Source organism: Nerophis lumbriciformis, linkage group LG37 (assembly GCF_033978685.3).
Source record: "Nerophis lumbriciformis linkage group LG37, RoL_Nlum_v2.1, whole genome shotgun sequence".
In the NCBI taxonomy this organism is placed as follows: domain Eukaryota; kingdom Metazoa; phylum Chordata; class Actinopteri; order Syngnathiformes; family Syngnathidae; genus Nerophis; species Nerophis lumbriciformis.
Window position 1 is genome coordinate 5,445,001 of NC_084584.2, and position 15,000 is coordinate 5,460,000.

The 15,000-nt window shown below is 27.9% G+C and overlaps 1 protein-coding gene across 3 annotated transcripts in view; it reads left to right on the top strand.

The window, feature by feature from the left end:
- The window catches only part of dclk1a (doublecortin-like kinase 1a), a 150,831-nt gene that overhangs the window by 95,211 nt on the left and 40,620 nt on the right, over nucleotides 1–15,000 (top strand). For 2 of the 3 annotated variants that reach the window (XM_061931328.2, XM_061931329.2), the window contains exon 6: nucleotides 13,352–13,434. In XM_061931328.2, coding sequence (XP_061787312.1) covers nucleotides 13,352–13,434 — 83 coding nt within the window. Of the gene's footprint in view, nucleotides 1–13,351; nucleotides 13,435–13,498 lie in introns of all 3 variants that reach the window. The other variant, XM_061931330.1, reaches the window with a different exon arrangement.

A 15,000-nucleotide genomic window follows, 5' to 3' on the forward strand; every position in this document is an offset into this window, starting at 1 on the left:
TTTAGTTTTTTGTTTGTAATTGTTTTTTAATCTTCATTATTTACTTCGTTATTACAGTATGTCTCTATATACATATATATATATATATATATATATTTTTTTTTTTTTAATTCATTTCGGCCAAAGGGGGCGCGTTTCAATTTAATACACACACTTGTTATTTCATATGTTGACCAGAGGGGGAGCACTTCAAATTTCTTACACACACTTGTTATTTCATATGTTGACCAGAGGGGGAGCACTTTTAAAGGCGACACACAGTCCATTTGAAAAATCTAATGAGACATTGTCTATTAGATGCAATGTTATTGGGACCTCATATGGAAGGTACGTTGTCTCAAGAAAGCTAGCAATACAAGGACACACACACACGCACATTACCTCCCTCCGGCTCTGCGTGCGCGTCACCGTGTGCGCACGCCTCTCGCTCCCGCCTCTGCACGTCCGTGTAGTACCGCGTCGCTCTCCTCTTCCCATTCAACACTTTAGCAGGCGAGGACCTACACTGTGCTCTTCACCATGCCGGGGGACCAAGGTAGGCCGGGGGGGGGGGGGGGGACCCAGGTCCTCGTCGTCGTCATGCCTTCTCCTCGTCGTGTGTGTGTGTGTGTGTGTGTGTGTGTGTGTGTGTGGGTCATTCGGGCGTCTTGACGCTACAATGCACCCATTTGGAGGATGGAGACTGTCAGACGTGTTGTGTAACCGAGTGTGTGTGTGTGTGTGTGTATGTGTGTGTGTGTGTGTGTGCGTGTGCTGGCTTTCATCAATGGAGACGGTGTAGTGTGCATACATGTGCGGTTGTGTAACGTCTATTTGTGTCAGCTGTGCTGCTGCATTATGCACAGAGTTGTGCGTGGAATAATTTACATGATACTCTATCAATATTTCACATTGAAAGAAAGTGGGGATGGCATGTCATCCCATAATAAATGCAGCGTGTCGTCCCTGTCCGGTGGGAAAAAAACAACAACAAAAAAACATATAAAAAATGTTGTTGCTTTTTGCATTTTCAATAGAATTTAATCAACGTTTTTTTTTGTTTTTTTTTTTCTGTTTAAATGACAAGAAATGTGTCAAACAATTTGGAGACGCATGCTTTTTTTGGCGGAGATGTTTTTTTGTGACATGGGTTGCACATGATTTCGTCAGAAAGTGACATCATTTTTTTCTATTGTGTTACACAATCTATGAGCTTCTATTATTGTAAAAAAAAAAAAAGTACTTTGATGAGTGCTTTTGGTTTAAAAAATGAACTATGCTGGATCATACTTAGAGTATTCTTGTTATGCATGTGGACCCCCTGCTGTTGTTAAGTGAACACATGTTGGAATATCATTATAGTGCTGTCAAACTATTTATTAAAATAAAAAATCTGATTATTATTTTGATTTAAAACAACTTTATCATTTTGTAAGATTGTTTAATTAATCATTTTTTCACATCTTCATTTAACAAAAAAAAGCATATTATTTTTAGTGCTGCAAACAATAAAAAAAAAAAAATCAGATTATTAAATATTTTGATTTAAAACAAAATAATATTTTTATCTAAATTATTTAATTATTAGTTTTTGGTGCTGGCAAACAATTTATTTAAAAAATAATCAGATTATTAAATATTTTGATTTAAAACAAAATAATCTTTTATCAAAATTCATAATTTTTTCCCCCCCACATTTTTATTTTACAAAATAAGCATATATTAAATATATTTTTGGTGCTGGCAAACAATATTCTTTTTAAATCAGATTGTTAAATATTTTTTATTTAAAACAAAATAATCGTTTCATCAAAATTATTTAATAAATAACTTTTTTTCACATGTTTATTTGACGAATTAAGCACATATTAAATATATTTTTTAGTGCTGGCAAACAATAAAAAAAAATCAGATTATTCAATATTTTTGATTTAAAACAAAATCATCTTTTTATCAAAATTATTTAATTATTAGTTTTTGGTGCTGGCAAACAATTGATTAAAAAAAATGATCAGTATATTAAATATTTTGATTTAAAACCAAATAATCTTTTATTAAAATTATTTTAAAAAACATTTTCCACATTTTTATTTAACAAAGTAAGCATATATTAAATCTAATTTTTGGTGCTGGCAAACAATATATTTTAAAAATCAGATTGTTCAATATTTTTATTTAAAACAAAATAATCGTTTTATCAAAATTATTTAATTAATATTTTTTTGGTGCTGGCAAACAATTGATTTAAAAAATTATTAGTATATCAAATATTTTGATTTAAAACAAAATAATATTTTATCAAAATTATTATTTTTTTAAATTTCCACATTTTTATCAAACAAAGTGAGCATATATTAAACCTAATTTTTGGTGCTGGCAAATAATATATTTTTTTTAAATCAGATTGTTAAATATTTTTATTTAAAACAAAATAATTGTTTTATCAAAATTATTTAATCAATAAGTTTTTTCACATGTTTATTTAACAAAATAAGCATTTATATTGAATATAATTTTTATTGCTGCAAACAATTAAAAAAAATCAGATTATTAATATTTTGATTCAAAACTAAATAATATTTTTATTAAAATGATTTAATAATTTTTTTCACATGTTTATTTCACAAAATAAGCATATATTAAATATCATTGCTGGTGCTTGCAAACAATTATTTTTTAAATCAGATTGTTAAATATTTTGTTTTAAAACAAAAGAATCGTTTCATAAGATTATTTAATTTAAAAAAATGTTCACATGTTTATTTAACAAAATAAGCATGTATATTAAATATAATTTTTAGTGCTGGCAAACAATTAAAAAAAAATCTGATTATTAATATTTTGATTCAAAGCTAAATATTTTTATTAAAATTATTTAATTATTTATTCCTCCTCAAATTTTTATTTAACATTATAAACATATATTTTTAGTGCTGGCAGATATATATTTTTTTAAATCAGATTATTAAATATTTTGATATAAAACAAAATAATCCGTTTCATCAAAATTATTTAATTTTTTTTTTTTTCACATTTTTATTTAACAAAAAAAGCATGTATTAAATATATTGTTTAGTGCTGGCAAACTTTTTTTTTTTTTAGAGAATCAGATTATTAAATATTTTGATTTAAAACAAAAAAACGTTTTATAAGATTATTTAATTAATATTTTTTTCACATGTTTAATTAACCAAAAAAGCATATATTAAATATTGTTGGTGCTGGCAAACAATTTATAAAAAAAAAATCAGATTATTAAATATTTTGATTTAAAACAAAATAATATTTTTTATCAAAATTATTTAATAAAATATTTTTCCCACATGTTTATTTAATAAAATAAGCATATATTAAATATATAATTTTTAGTGCTGTCAAACAATTTATTTTAATCAGATTATTAAATATTTTGATTTAAAACAAAATAATCATTTTTTAAAAATTATTTATTAAATTGTTTTTTTATTCAACAAAATAAGCATATCAATAAATATTATTTTAGTGCTGGCAAACAATAATTAAAAAAAAAAATCAGACTATTTAATAATCGGCTTTAAAAAAATAGTTTTATCAATATTATTTAATTATTTTTTTAATATATTTTTTTCAATAAAAAATATACATATAACTTTTAGTGTTGTCAAACAGTTTTAATCATATTATTGAATACTCTGATTTGAAAGTATACATCAATTTATCAAAAATGTTAATTAATTATTTTGTATATATGTTTATTCAACAAAATAAGCATATATACAAATAAAATGTTTCAATATTCAATAATCTGATTTAAAAACAATAATAATAGTTTGAAGCACTAAACAATTTAGAGTAGACGTTAGAACCTCCAACAGGAAGTTCAGCTCCGACGGCCAAGCGTGTTTTGTTTTTTTCTTTCCTGTGAGACGGACTGGACTTTAATTAAAGCCGCTTAACGAGGTCACGCTGCCGGGGGTCAAAGGCCGCCTCAATCGTGCCAAATTTCGCTCCTGTTGTGCGTGTTTTCACATGGCAATTAATATTTTATAGTGAGGGAAGTAGTCTTTGCCATTATATGTCTTTTGTTGTGCCCGACAAAGTGTTAATACTGCAAGTATTGTACGCGAGGTGCATTTTAGTTGTAGCTTTTATTAACGCGTGTTTAAAAACCGCCATGTAAAATCGCTAATGCTAATCAATAGCTTGTACGTTAATGACGTATCTAGGGGTGGGCACCGTTCACATTTCAACCCATACGGTACCAATTTCCGCTGCCTGGGAATCGATAACGGTACCAATCGTTGGTACTTTTGTGTGTGTTAGTAAATATCAATTGTTTGATGATAAAATTTTATTATTTTCATGTAAGATTTAAAAATGCGCTGATTCTAATAATACTCATTTTATTACGTCACATTTGAGTCTCATCTGCAGTGCAGTTGCACTTTCAAGACATTAGGTGGCAGAACTGGTATGTTTTCCAACCAGGAAACTGAATGTGTTATGTTGCGCCCGACAAAGTGTTCGTACTGTAAGTATTGTATTGCTGTTTGATTTTAACACGCATCTTAGTTGTAAGGGCGAGGGTCACCACTTTGTCAACAAATGCCTGAAAATGTGTGGGGCAATATGAAGGCTAACATATGAGAAGGGAGACTGTTGAACAACTTAAGCTGTACATCAAGCAAGAATGGGAAATAATTCCACTTCAAAAATGTGTCTCCTCAGTTCCCAAACCTTTACTGAGTGTTGTGAAAAGAACGGGAAAGAATTCCACTTCAAAAATGTGTCTCCTCAGTTCCCAAACCTTTACTGAGTGTTGTGAAAAGAACGGGAAAGAATTCCACTTCAAAAATGTGTCTCCTCAGTTCCCAAACCTTTACTGAGTGTTGTTAAAAGAATGGGAAAGAATTCCACTTCAAAAATGTGTCTCCTCAGTTCCCAAACCTTTACTGAGTGTTGTGAAAAGGAAAGCATGCATGCATGCTTTGCCAGTGTTGAAAATGGCAACGTTACTCCGAGGGGGTTTGGGTCTCAGTGCTGCTTGAGTGATTGTCATATTACAGTAATATTGTCATACTACAGTAATATTGTAGTAATATGTCATATTACAGTAATATTGTCATACTACAGTAATATTGTAATATGTCATACTACAGTAATATTGTCATACTACAGTAATATTGTAAAATAACAGTAATATTGTAGTAATATATCATACTACTGTAATATTGTCATATTACAGTAATATTGCAGTAATGTCATACTACAGTAATATGTCATAATGCAGTAATATTGTCATATTACAGTAATATTGTAGTAATATGTCATAGTACAGTAATATTATCATATTGCAGTAATATTGTAGTAATATGTGATACTACAGTAATATTGTCATATTGCAGTAATATTGTAGTAATATGTCATACTATAGTAATATTGTCATATTACAGTAATATTTTCATACTACAGTAATATTGTGATATCACAGTAATATTGCCATACTACAGTAATATTGTAATATGTCATACTACAGTAATATTGTCATACTACAGTAATATTGTCAAATTACAGTAATATTGTAATAATATATCATACTACAGTAATATTGTCATATTACAGTAATATTGTAGTAATGTCATACTACAGTAATGTCATACTACAGTAATATTGTCATATTACAGTAATATTGTAGTAATATTGTCATATTACAGTAATATTGTCATACTACAGTAATATTGTGATATTACAGTAATATTGTCATACTACAGTAATATTGTGATATTACAGTAATATTGCCATACTACAGTAATATTGTCATATTACAGTAATATTGTAGTAATGTCAAACTACAGTAATATTGTCATATTACAGTACTATTGTAGTAATATGTCATACTATAGTAATATTGTCATATTACAGTAATATTGTCATATTACAGTAATATTGTAGTAATGTCATACCACAGTATTATGTCATACTACAGTAATATTGTCATATTACAGTAATATTGTAGTAATGTCATACTACAGTAATATTGTCATATTACATTACTATTGTAGTAATATGTCATACTATAGTAATATTGTCATACGACAGTAATATTGTCATATTACAGTAATATTGTAGGAATGTCATACTACAGTAATATTGTCATATTACAGTAATATTGTAGTAATGTCATACTACAGTAATATTGTCATATTACAGTAATATTGTAGGAATGTCATACCACAGTAATATTGTCATATTACAGTACTATTGTAGTAATATGTCATACTATAGTAATATTGTCATACTACAGTAATATTGTCATATTACAGTAATATTGTAGTAATGTCATACTACAGTAATATTGTCATATTACAGTAATATTGTAGTAATATGTCATACTACAGTAATATTGTCATATTACAGTAATATTGTAGTAATATGTCATATTACAGTAATATTGTCATATTGCAGTAATATTGTAGTAATATGTCATACTATAGTAATATTGTCATATTACAGTAATATTGTCATACTACAGTAATATTGTGATATTACAGTAATATTGTAGTAATGTCAAACTACAGTAATATTGTCATATTACAGTACTATTGTAGTAATATGTCATACTATAGTAATATTGTCATATTACAGTAATATTGTCATATTACAGTAATATTGTAGTAATGTCATACCACAGTATTATGTCATACTACAGTAATATTGTCATATTACAGTAATATTGTAGTAATGTCATACTACAGTAATATTGTCATATTACATTACTATTGTAGTAATATGTCATACTATAGTAATATTGTCATACTACAGTAATATTGTCATATTACAGTAATATTGTAGTAATGTCATACTACAGTAGTATGTCATACTACAGTAATATTGTCATATTACAGTAATATTGTAGTAATGTCATACTACAGTAATATTGTCATATTACAGTAATATTGTAGGAATGCCATACTACAGTAATATTGTCATATTACAGTACTATTGTAGTAATATGTCATACTATAGTAATATTGTCATACTACAGTAATATTGTCATACTACAGTAGTATTGTCATATTACAGTAATATTGTAGTAATGTCATACCACAGTAATATTGTCATATTACAGTACTATTGTAGTAATATGTCATACTATAGTAATATTGTCATACTACAGTAATATTGTCATATTACAGTAATATTGTAGTAATGTCATACTACAGTAATATGTCATACCACAGTAATATTGTAGTAATATGTCATACTACAGTAGTATTGTCATATTACAGTAATATTGTAGTAATGGCATACTACAGTAATATTGTCATACTACAGTAATATTGTCATATTACAGTAATATTGTAGTAATGCCATATTACAGTATAATGGTAGTAATGTCATACTACAGTAATACTGTCATATTACAGTAATATTGTAGTAATGTCATATTACAGTAATATTGTTATATTACAGTAATATTGTAGTAATGTCATATTACAGTAATATTGCGGTAATGTCATACTACAGTAATATTGTCATATTACAGTAATATTGTAGTAGTCATACTACAGTAATATTGTAGTAATGTCATATTACAGTAATATTGTAGTAATGTCATACTACAGTAATATTGTCATATTACAGTACTATTGTAGTAATATGTCATACTATAGTAATATTGTCATACTACAGTAATATTGTCATATTACAGTAATATTGTAGTAATGTTATACTACAGTAATATGTCATACTACAGTAATATTGTAGTAATATGTCATACTACAGTAATATTGTAGTAATATGTCATACTACGGTAATATTGTCATATTGCAGTAATATTGTAGTAATATGTCATACTATAGTAATATTGTCATATTACAGTAATATTGTCATACTACAGTAAAATTGTAATATGTCATACTACAGTAATATTTTCATACTACAGTAATATTGTTATATTACAGTAATATTGTAGTAATATGTCATACTACAGTAATATTGTCATATTGCAGTAATATTGTAGTAATATGTCATACTATAGTAATATTGTCATATTACAGTAATATTGTCATACTACAGTAATATTGTGATATTACAGTAATATTGTCATACTACAGTAATATTGTCATATTACAAATATATTGTAGTAATGTCATACTACAGTAATATGTCATGCTACAGTAATATGTCATACTACAGTAATATTTTCATACTACAGTAATATTGTTATATTACAGTAATATTGTAGTAATATGTCATACTACAGTAATATTGTCATATTACAGTAATATTGTAGTAATATGTCATACTACATTAATATTGTCATATTACAGTAATATTGTAGTAATGTAATACCACAGTAATATTGTCATTCTAAAGTAATATTGTCATTCTAAAGTAATATTGTAGTAATGTCATACTACAGTAATATGTCATACTACAATAATATTGTCATATTACAGTAATATTGTAGTAATATGTCATACTACAGTAATATTGTCATATTACAGTAATATTGTAGTAATGTCATACTACAGTAATATTGTCATATTACAGTAATATTGTAGTAATATGTCATTCTACAGTAATATTGTCATATTACAGTAATATTGTAGTAATGTGTCATACTATAGTAATATTGTCATATTACAGTAATATTGTAGTAATGTCATACTACAGTAATATGTCATAATACAGTAATATTGTCATATTACAGTAATATTGTAGTAATGTCATACTACAGTAATATGTCATAATACAGTAATATTGTCATATTACAGTAATATTGTAGTAATATCATACCACAGTAATATTGTCATATTACAGTAATATTGTAGTAATGTCACACTACAGTAATATTGTCATATTACAGTAATATTGTCATATTACAGTAATATTGTAGTAATGTCATACTATAGTAATATTGTCATATTACTGTAATATTGTCATATTACAGTAATATTGTAGTAATGTCATACTACAGTAATATTGTCATATTACAGTAATATTGTAGTAATGTCATACCACAGTAATATGTCATACTACAGTAATATTGTCATATTACAGTAATATTGTAGTAATGTCATACTAGAGTAATATTGTCATATTACAGTAATATTGTAGTAATGTCATACTACAGTAATATTGTCATATTGCAGTAATATTGTAGTAATATGTCATACTACAGTAATATTGTCATATTACAGTAATATTGTAGTAATGTCATACTACAGTAATATTGTCATATTGCAGTAATATTGTAGTAATATGTCATACTACAGTAATATTGTCATATTACAGTAATATTGTAGTAATGTCATACTACAGTAATATTGTCATATTGCAGTAATATTGTAGTAATATGTCATACTACAGTAATATTGTCATATTACAGTAATATTGTAGTAATGTCATACTACAGTAATATTGTCATATTACAGTAATATTGCAGTAATGTCATACTACAGTAATATTGTCATATTACAGTAATATTGTAGTAGTCATACTACAGTAATATTGTAGTAATGTCATATTACAGTAATATTGTAGTAATGTCATACTACAGTAATATTGTCATATTACAGTACTATTGTAGTAATATGTCATACTATAGTAATATTGTCATACTACAGTAATATTGTCATATTACAGTAATATTGTAGTAATGTTATACTACAGTAATATGTCATACTACAGTAATATTGTAGTAATATGTCATACTACAGTAGTATTGTAGTAATATGTCATACTACGGTAATATTGTCATATTGCAGTAATATTGTAGTAATATGTCATACTATAGTAATATTGTCATATTACAGTAATATTGTCATACTACAGTAAAATTGTAATATGTCATACTACAGTAATATTGTCATACTACAGTAATATTGTTATATTACAGTAATATTGTAGTAATATGTCATACTACAGTAATATTGTCATATTGCAGTAATATTGTAGTAATATGTCATACTATAGTAATATTGTCATATTACAGTAATATTGTCATACTACAGTAATATTGTGATATTACAGTAATATTGTCATACTACAGTAATATTGTCATATTACAAATATATTGTAGTAATGTCATACTACAGTAATATGTCATGCTACAGTAATATTGTCATGCTACAGTAATATTGTCATATTACAGTAATATTGTAGTAATATGTCATACTACATTAATATTGTCATATTACAGTAATATTGTAGTAATGTAATACTACAGTAATATTGTCATTCTAAAGTAATATTGTCATTCTAAAGTAATATTGTAGTAATGTCATACTACAGTAATATGTCATACTACAATAATATTGTCATATTACAGTAATATTGTAGTAATATGTCATACTACAGTAATATTGTCATATTACAGTAATATTGTAGTAATGTCATACTACAGTAATATTGTCATATTACAGTAATATTGTAGTAATATGTCATTCTACAGTAATATTGTCATATTACAGTAATATTGTAGTAATGTGTCATACTATAGTAATATTGTCATATTACAGTAATATTGTAGTAATGTCATACTACAGTAATATGTCATAATACAGTAATATTGTCATATTACAGTAATATTGTAGTAATATCATACCACAGTAATATTGTCATATTACAGTAATATTGTAGTAATGTCACACTACAGTAATATTGTCATATTACAGTAATATTGTCATATTACAGTAATATTGTAGTAATGTCATACTACGGTAATATTGTCATATTACAGTAATATTGTAGTAATGTCATACTATAGTAATATTGTCATATTACAGTAATATTGTCATATTACAGTAATATTGTAGTAATGTCATACTACAGTAATATTGTCATATTACAGTAATATTGTAGTAATGTCATACCACAGTAATATGTCATACTACAGTAATATTGTCATATTACAGTAATATTGTAGTAATGTCATACTAGAGTAATATTGTCATATTACAGTAATATTGTAGTAATGTCATACTACAGTAATATTGTCATATTGCAGTAATATTGTAGTAATATGTCATACTACAGTAATATTGTCATATTACAGTAATATTGTAGTAATGTCATACTACAGTAATATTGTCATATTGCAGTAATATTGTAGTAATATGTCATACTACAGTAATATTGTCATATTACAGTAATATTGTAGTAATGTCATACTACAGTAATATTGTCATATTGCAGTAATATTGTAGTAATATGTCATACTACAGTAATATTGTCATATTACAGTAATATTGTAGTAATGTCATACTACAGTAATATTGTCATATTACAGTAATATTGCGGTAATGTCATACTACAGTAATATTGTCATATTACAGTAATATTGTAGTAGTCATACTACAGTAATATTGTAGTAATGTCATATTACAGTAATATTGTAGTAATGTCATACTACAGTAATATTGTCATATTACAGTACTATTGTAGTAATATGTCATACTATAGTAATATTGTCATACTACAGTAATATTGTCATATTACAGTAATATTGTAGTAATGTTATACTACAGTAATATGTCATACTACAGTAATATTGTAGTAATATGTCATACTACAGTAATATTGTAGTAATATGTCATACTACGGTAATATTGTCATATTGCAGTAATATTGTAGTAATATGTCATACTATAGTAATATTGTCATATTACAGTAATATTGTCATACTACAGTAAAATTGTAATATGTCATACTACAGTAATATTGTCATACTACAGTAATATTGTTATATTACAGTAATATTGTAGTAATATGTCATACTACAGTAATATTGTCATATTGCAGTAATATTGTAGTAATATGTCATACTATAGTAATATTGTCATATTACAGTAATATTGTCATACTACAGTAATATTGTGATATTACAGTAATATTGTCATACTACAGTAATATTGTCATATTACAAATATATTGTAGTAATGTCATACTACAGTAATATGTCATGCTACAGTAATATTGTCATGCTACAGTAATATTGTCATATTACAGTAATATTGTAGTAATATGTCATACTACATTGATATTGTCATATTACAGTAATATTGTAGTAATGTAATACTACAGTAATATTGTCATTCTAAAGTAATATTGTCATTCTAAAGTAATATTGTAGTAATGTCATACTACAGTAATATGTCATACTACAATATTATTGTCATATTACAGTAATATTGTAGTAATATGTCATACTACAGTAATATTGTCATATTACAGTAATATTGTAGTAATGTCATACTACAGTAATATTGTCATATTACAGTAATATTGTAGTAATATGTCATTCTACAGTAATATTGTCATATTACAGTAATATTGTAGTAATGTGTCATACTATAGTAATATTGTCATATTACAGTAATATTGTAGTAATGTCATACTACAGTAATATTGTCATACTACAGTAATATTGTCATATTACAGTAATATTGTAGTAATATCATACCACAGTAATATTGTCATATTACAGTAATATTGTAGTAATGTCACACTACAGTAATATTGTCATATTACAGTAATATTGTCATATTACAGTAATATTGTAGTAATGTCATACTACGGTAATATTGTCATATTACAGTAATATTGTAGTAATGTCATACTATAGTAATATTGTCATATTACAGTAATATTGTCATATTACAGTAATATTGTAGCAATGTCATACCACAGTAATATGTCATACTACAGTAATATTGTCATATTACAGTAATATTGTAGTAATGTCATACTAGAGTAATATTGTCATATTACAGTACTATTGTAGTAATATGTCATACTATAGTAATATTGTCATACTACAGTAATATTGTCATATTACAGTAATATTGTAGTAATGTCATACTACAGTAATATTGTCATATTACAGTAATATTGTAGTAATGTCATACTACAGTAATATTGTCATATTACAGTAATATTGTAGTAATGTCATACTACAGTAATATTGTCATATTACAGTAATATTGTAGTAATATGTCATACTACAGTAATATTGTCATATTACAGTAATATTGTAGTAATGTCATACTACAGTAATATTGTCATACTACAGTAATATTGCAGTAATGTCATACTACAGTAATATGTCATAATGCAGTAATATTGTCATATTACAGTAATATTGTAGTAATATGTCATACTACAGTAATATTGTCATATTACAGTAATATTGTAGTAATATGTCATATTACAGTAATATTGTCATACTACAGTAATATTGTCATACTACAGTAATATTGTGATATTACAGTAATATTGTAGTAATGTCATACAAGTGTTTCGTCCGCCGAGGTAGGGGCGGAGCTTGATTGCAAACAGGAAGTGTGTCGACTCACGCACTCCGCTCCATTTCTCTCTCTGCCTGCAGTGAACGGGGCGCCCGCCAGTCAGATGTCCACGAAGTCTCCCAGCCCCTCCCCCGCCAGCCCCGGCGGCCTCAGCCAGCGGCGGGTAAGAAGCTCCGCCCACGGGCACGGCGGTCTCACGCCTAGTCACTAAACCTCTGTGTCAACAGGACGCGGACAAAGACGCGGGCGAGCTTAGGCCGACTACGTCTTAGAAGCCGCCGCCTTTAGTGTCTTGCGGGGGGAGGGGCGGGGCCTGACCTTTCACCTCACACCTGAGGCGCCCGCCCTACCTGTGTGTTGTCATGTCCTGTTTGTTGTTGTTGTTGTTGTGGTCGTTAGCTGTTTGGTTCAAGCTGATTGGTCCGGTACAATGTCAACAAGGTGGTTGATGATGCGGTGGTGGTGTGGAGCTTGCAAGTCCCGACGGCAGCAGGGGCGATTAACGTGGCACTCAAACCCACGGACAAATCAAAGGCTGCGCCAGCCATTTTGGTAGTTTTCACTGTCAAAACCATTCCCTCTCCCCCCCAAAAAAACGTGAAAATGCAAAAAACAAATGCACCCACACAATCATTCAGTCGACCATTTACCGCGTTATGGACTCACCATCGTTATGGAGAAGAAACGACAAAATATGAGCTAACAGTAGCATGCTTACAGTTGGCAATAGTAATACCAAAATATATGACACTGAAATGTATACCTGCTAAAAAAAAAAAAAAAAAAGCTAGCATAGTAATGTTAGCATGCTAAAATGCTAACTGTAGTAAGCGCCAAGTACCAATATATATCACACTTAGGGGTGCGTGCCTGAGAAATTCCCCTTAAAATGCTCGGATGCTAACGTTAGCATGCGTCAAGACCAAACATACCTGCAAAATTAGCTACAACAAAGTTAGCATGCTAACGTTAGCATGTAACAGGTAGCATTCATGAGGTAACATAATATTTGACCCATGATAAATTTGCTAAAAATGCTAGCGTACTAATGTTAGCATGCTAAAACGCTAACTTGCGACAAATAGCAAAATATATTACTTTGATGTGTGTACCCGAGAAGTTCTCTTAAAATGCTAGGATGCTAACGTTAGCATGCATCAAGACAAAAATATGACTGAGGTTCATACGTACAAAATTCGCTAAAAATCACAGTGTACTAATGCTAAAATGCTAACTTGCAACAAATAGCAAAATATATTACTTTGATGTGTGTACCCGAGAAATTCTCTTAAAATGCTAGGATGCTAACGTTAGCATGCATCAAGACCAAAATATGACTGAGGCTCATACGTACAAAATTCGCTAAAAATCACAGTGTACTAATGTTAGCATGCTAAAACGCTAACTTGCGACAAATAGCAAAATATATTACTTTGATGTGTGTACCGGAGAAATTCCTCTTAAAATGCTCGGATGCTAATGTTAGCATGCATCAAGACCAAAATATGACTGAGGTTCATACGTACAAAATTTGCTAAAAATCACAGTGTTCTAATGTTAGCATGCTAAAATGCTAACTTGCGACAAATAGCAAAATATATTACTTTGATGTGTGTACCCGAGAAATTCCTCTTAAAATGCTCGGATGCTAACGTTAGCATGCATCAAGACCAAAATATGACTGAGGTTCATACCTACAAAAATTTGCTAAAAATCACAGTGTACTAAT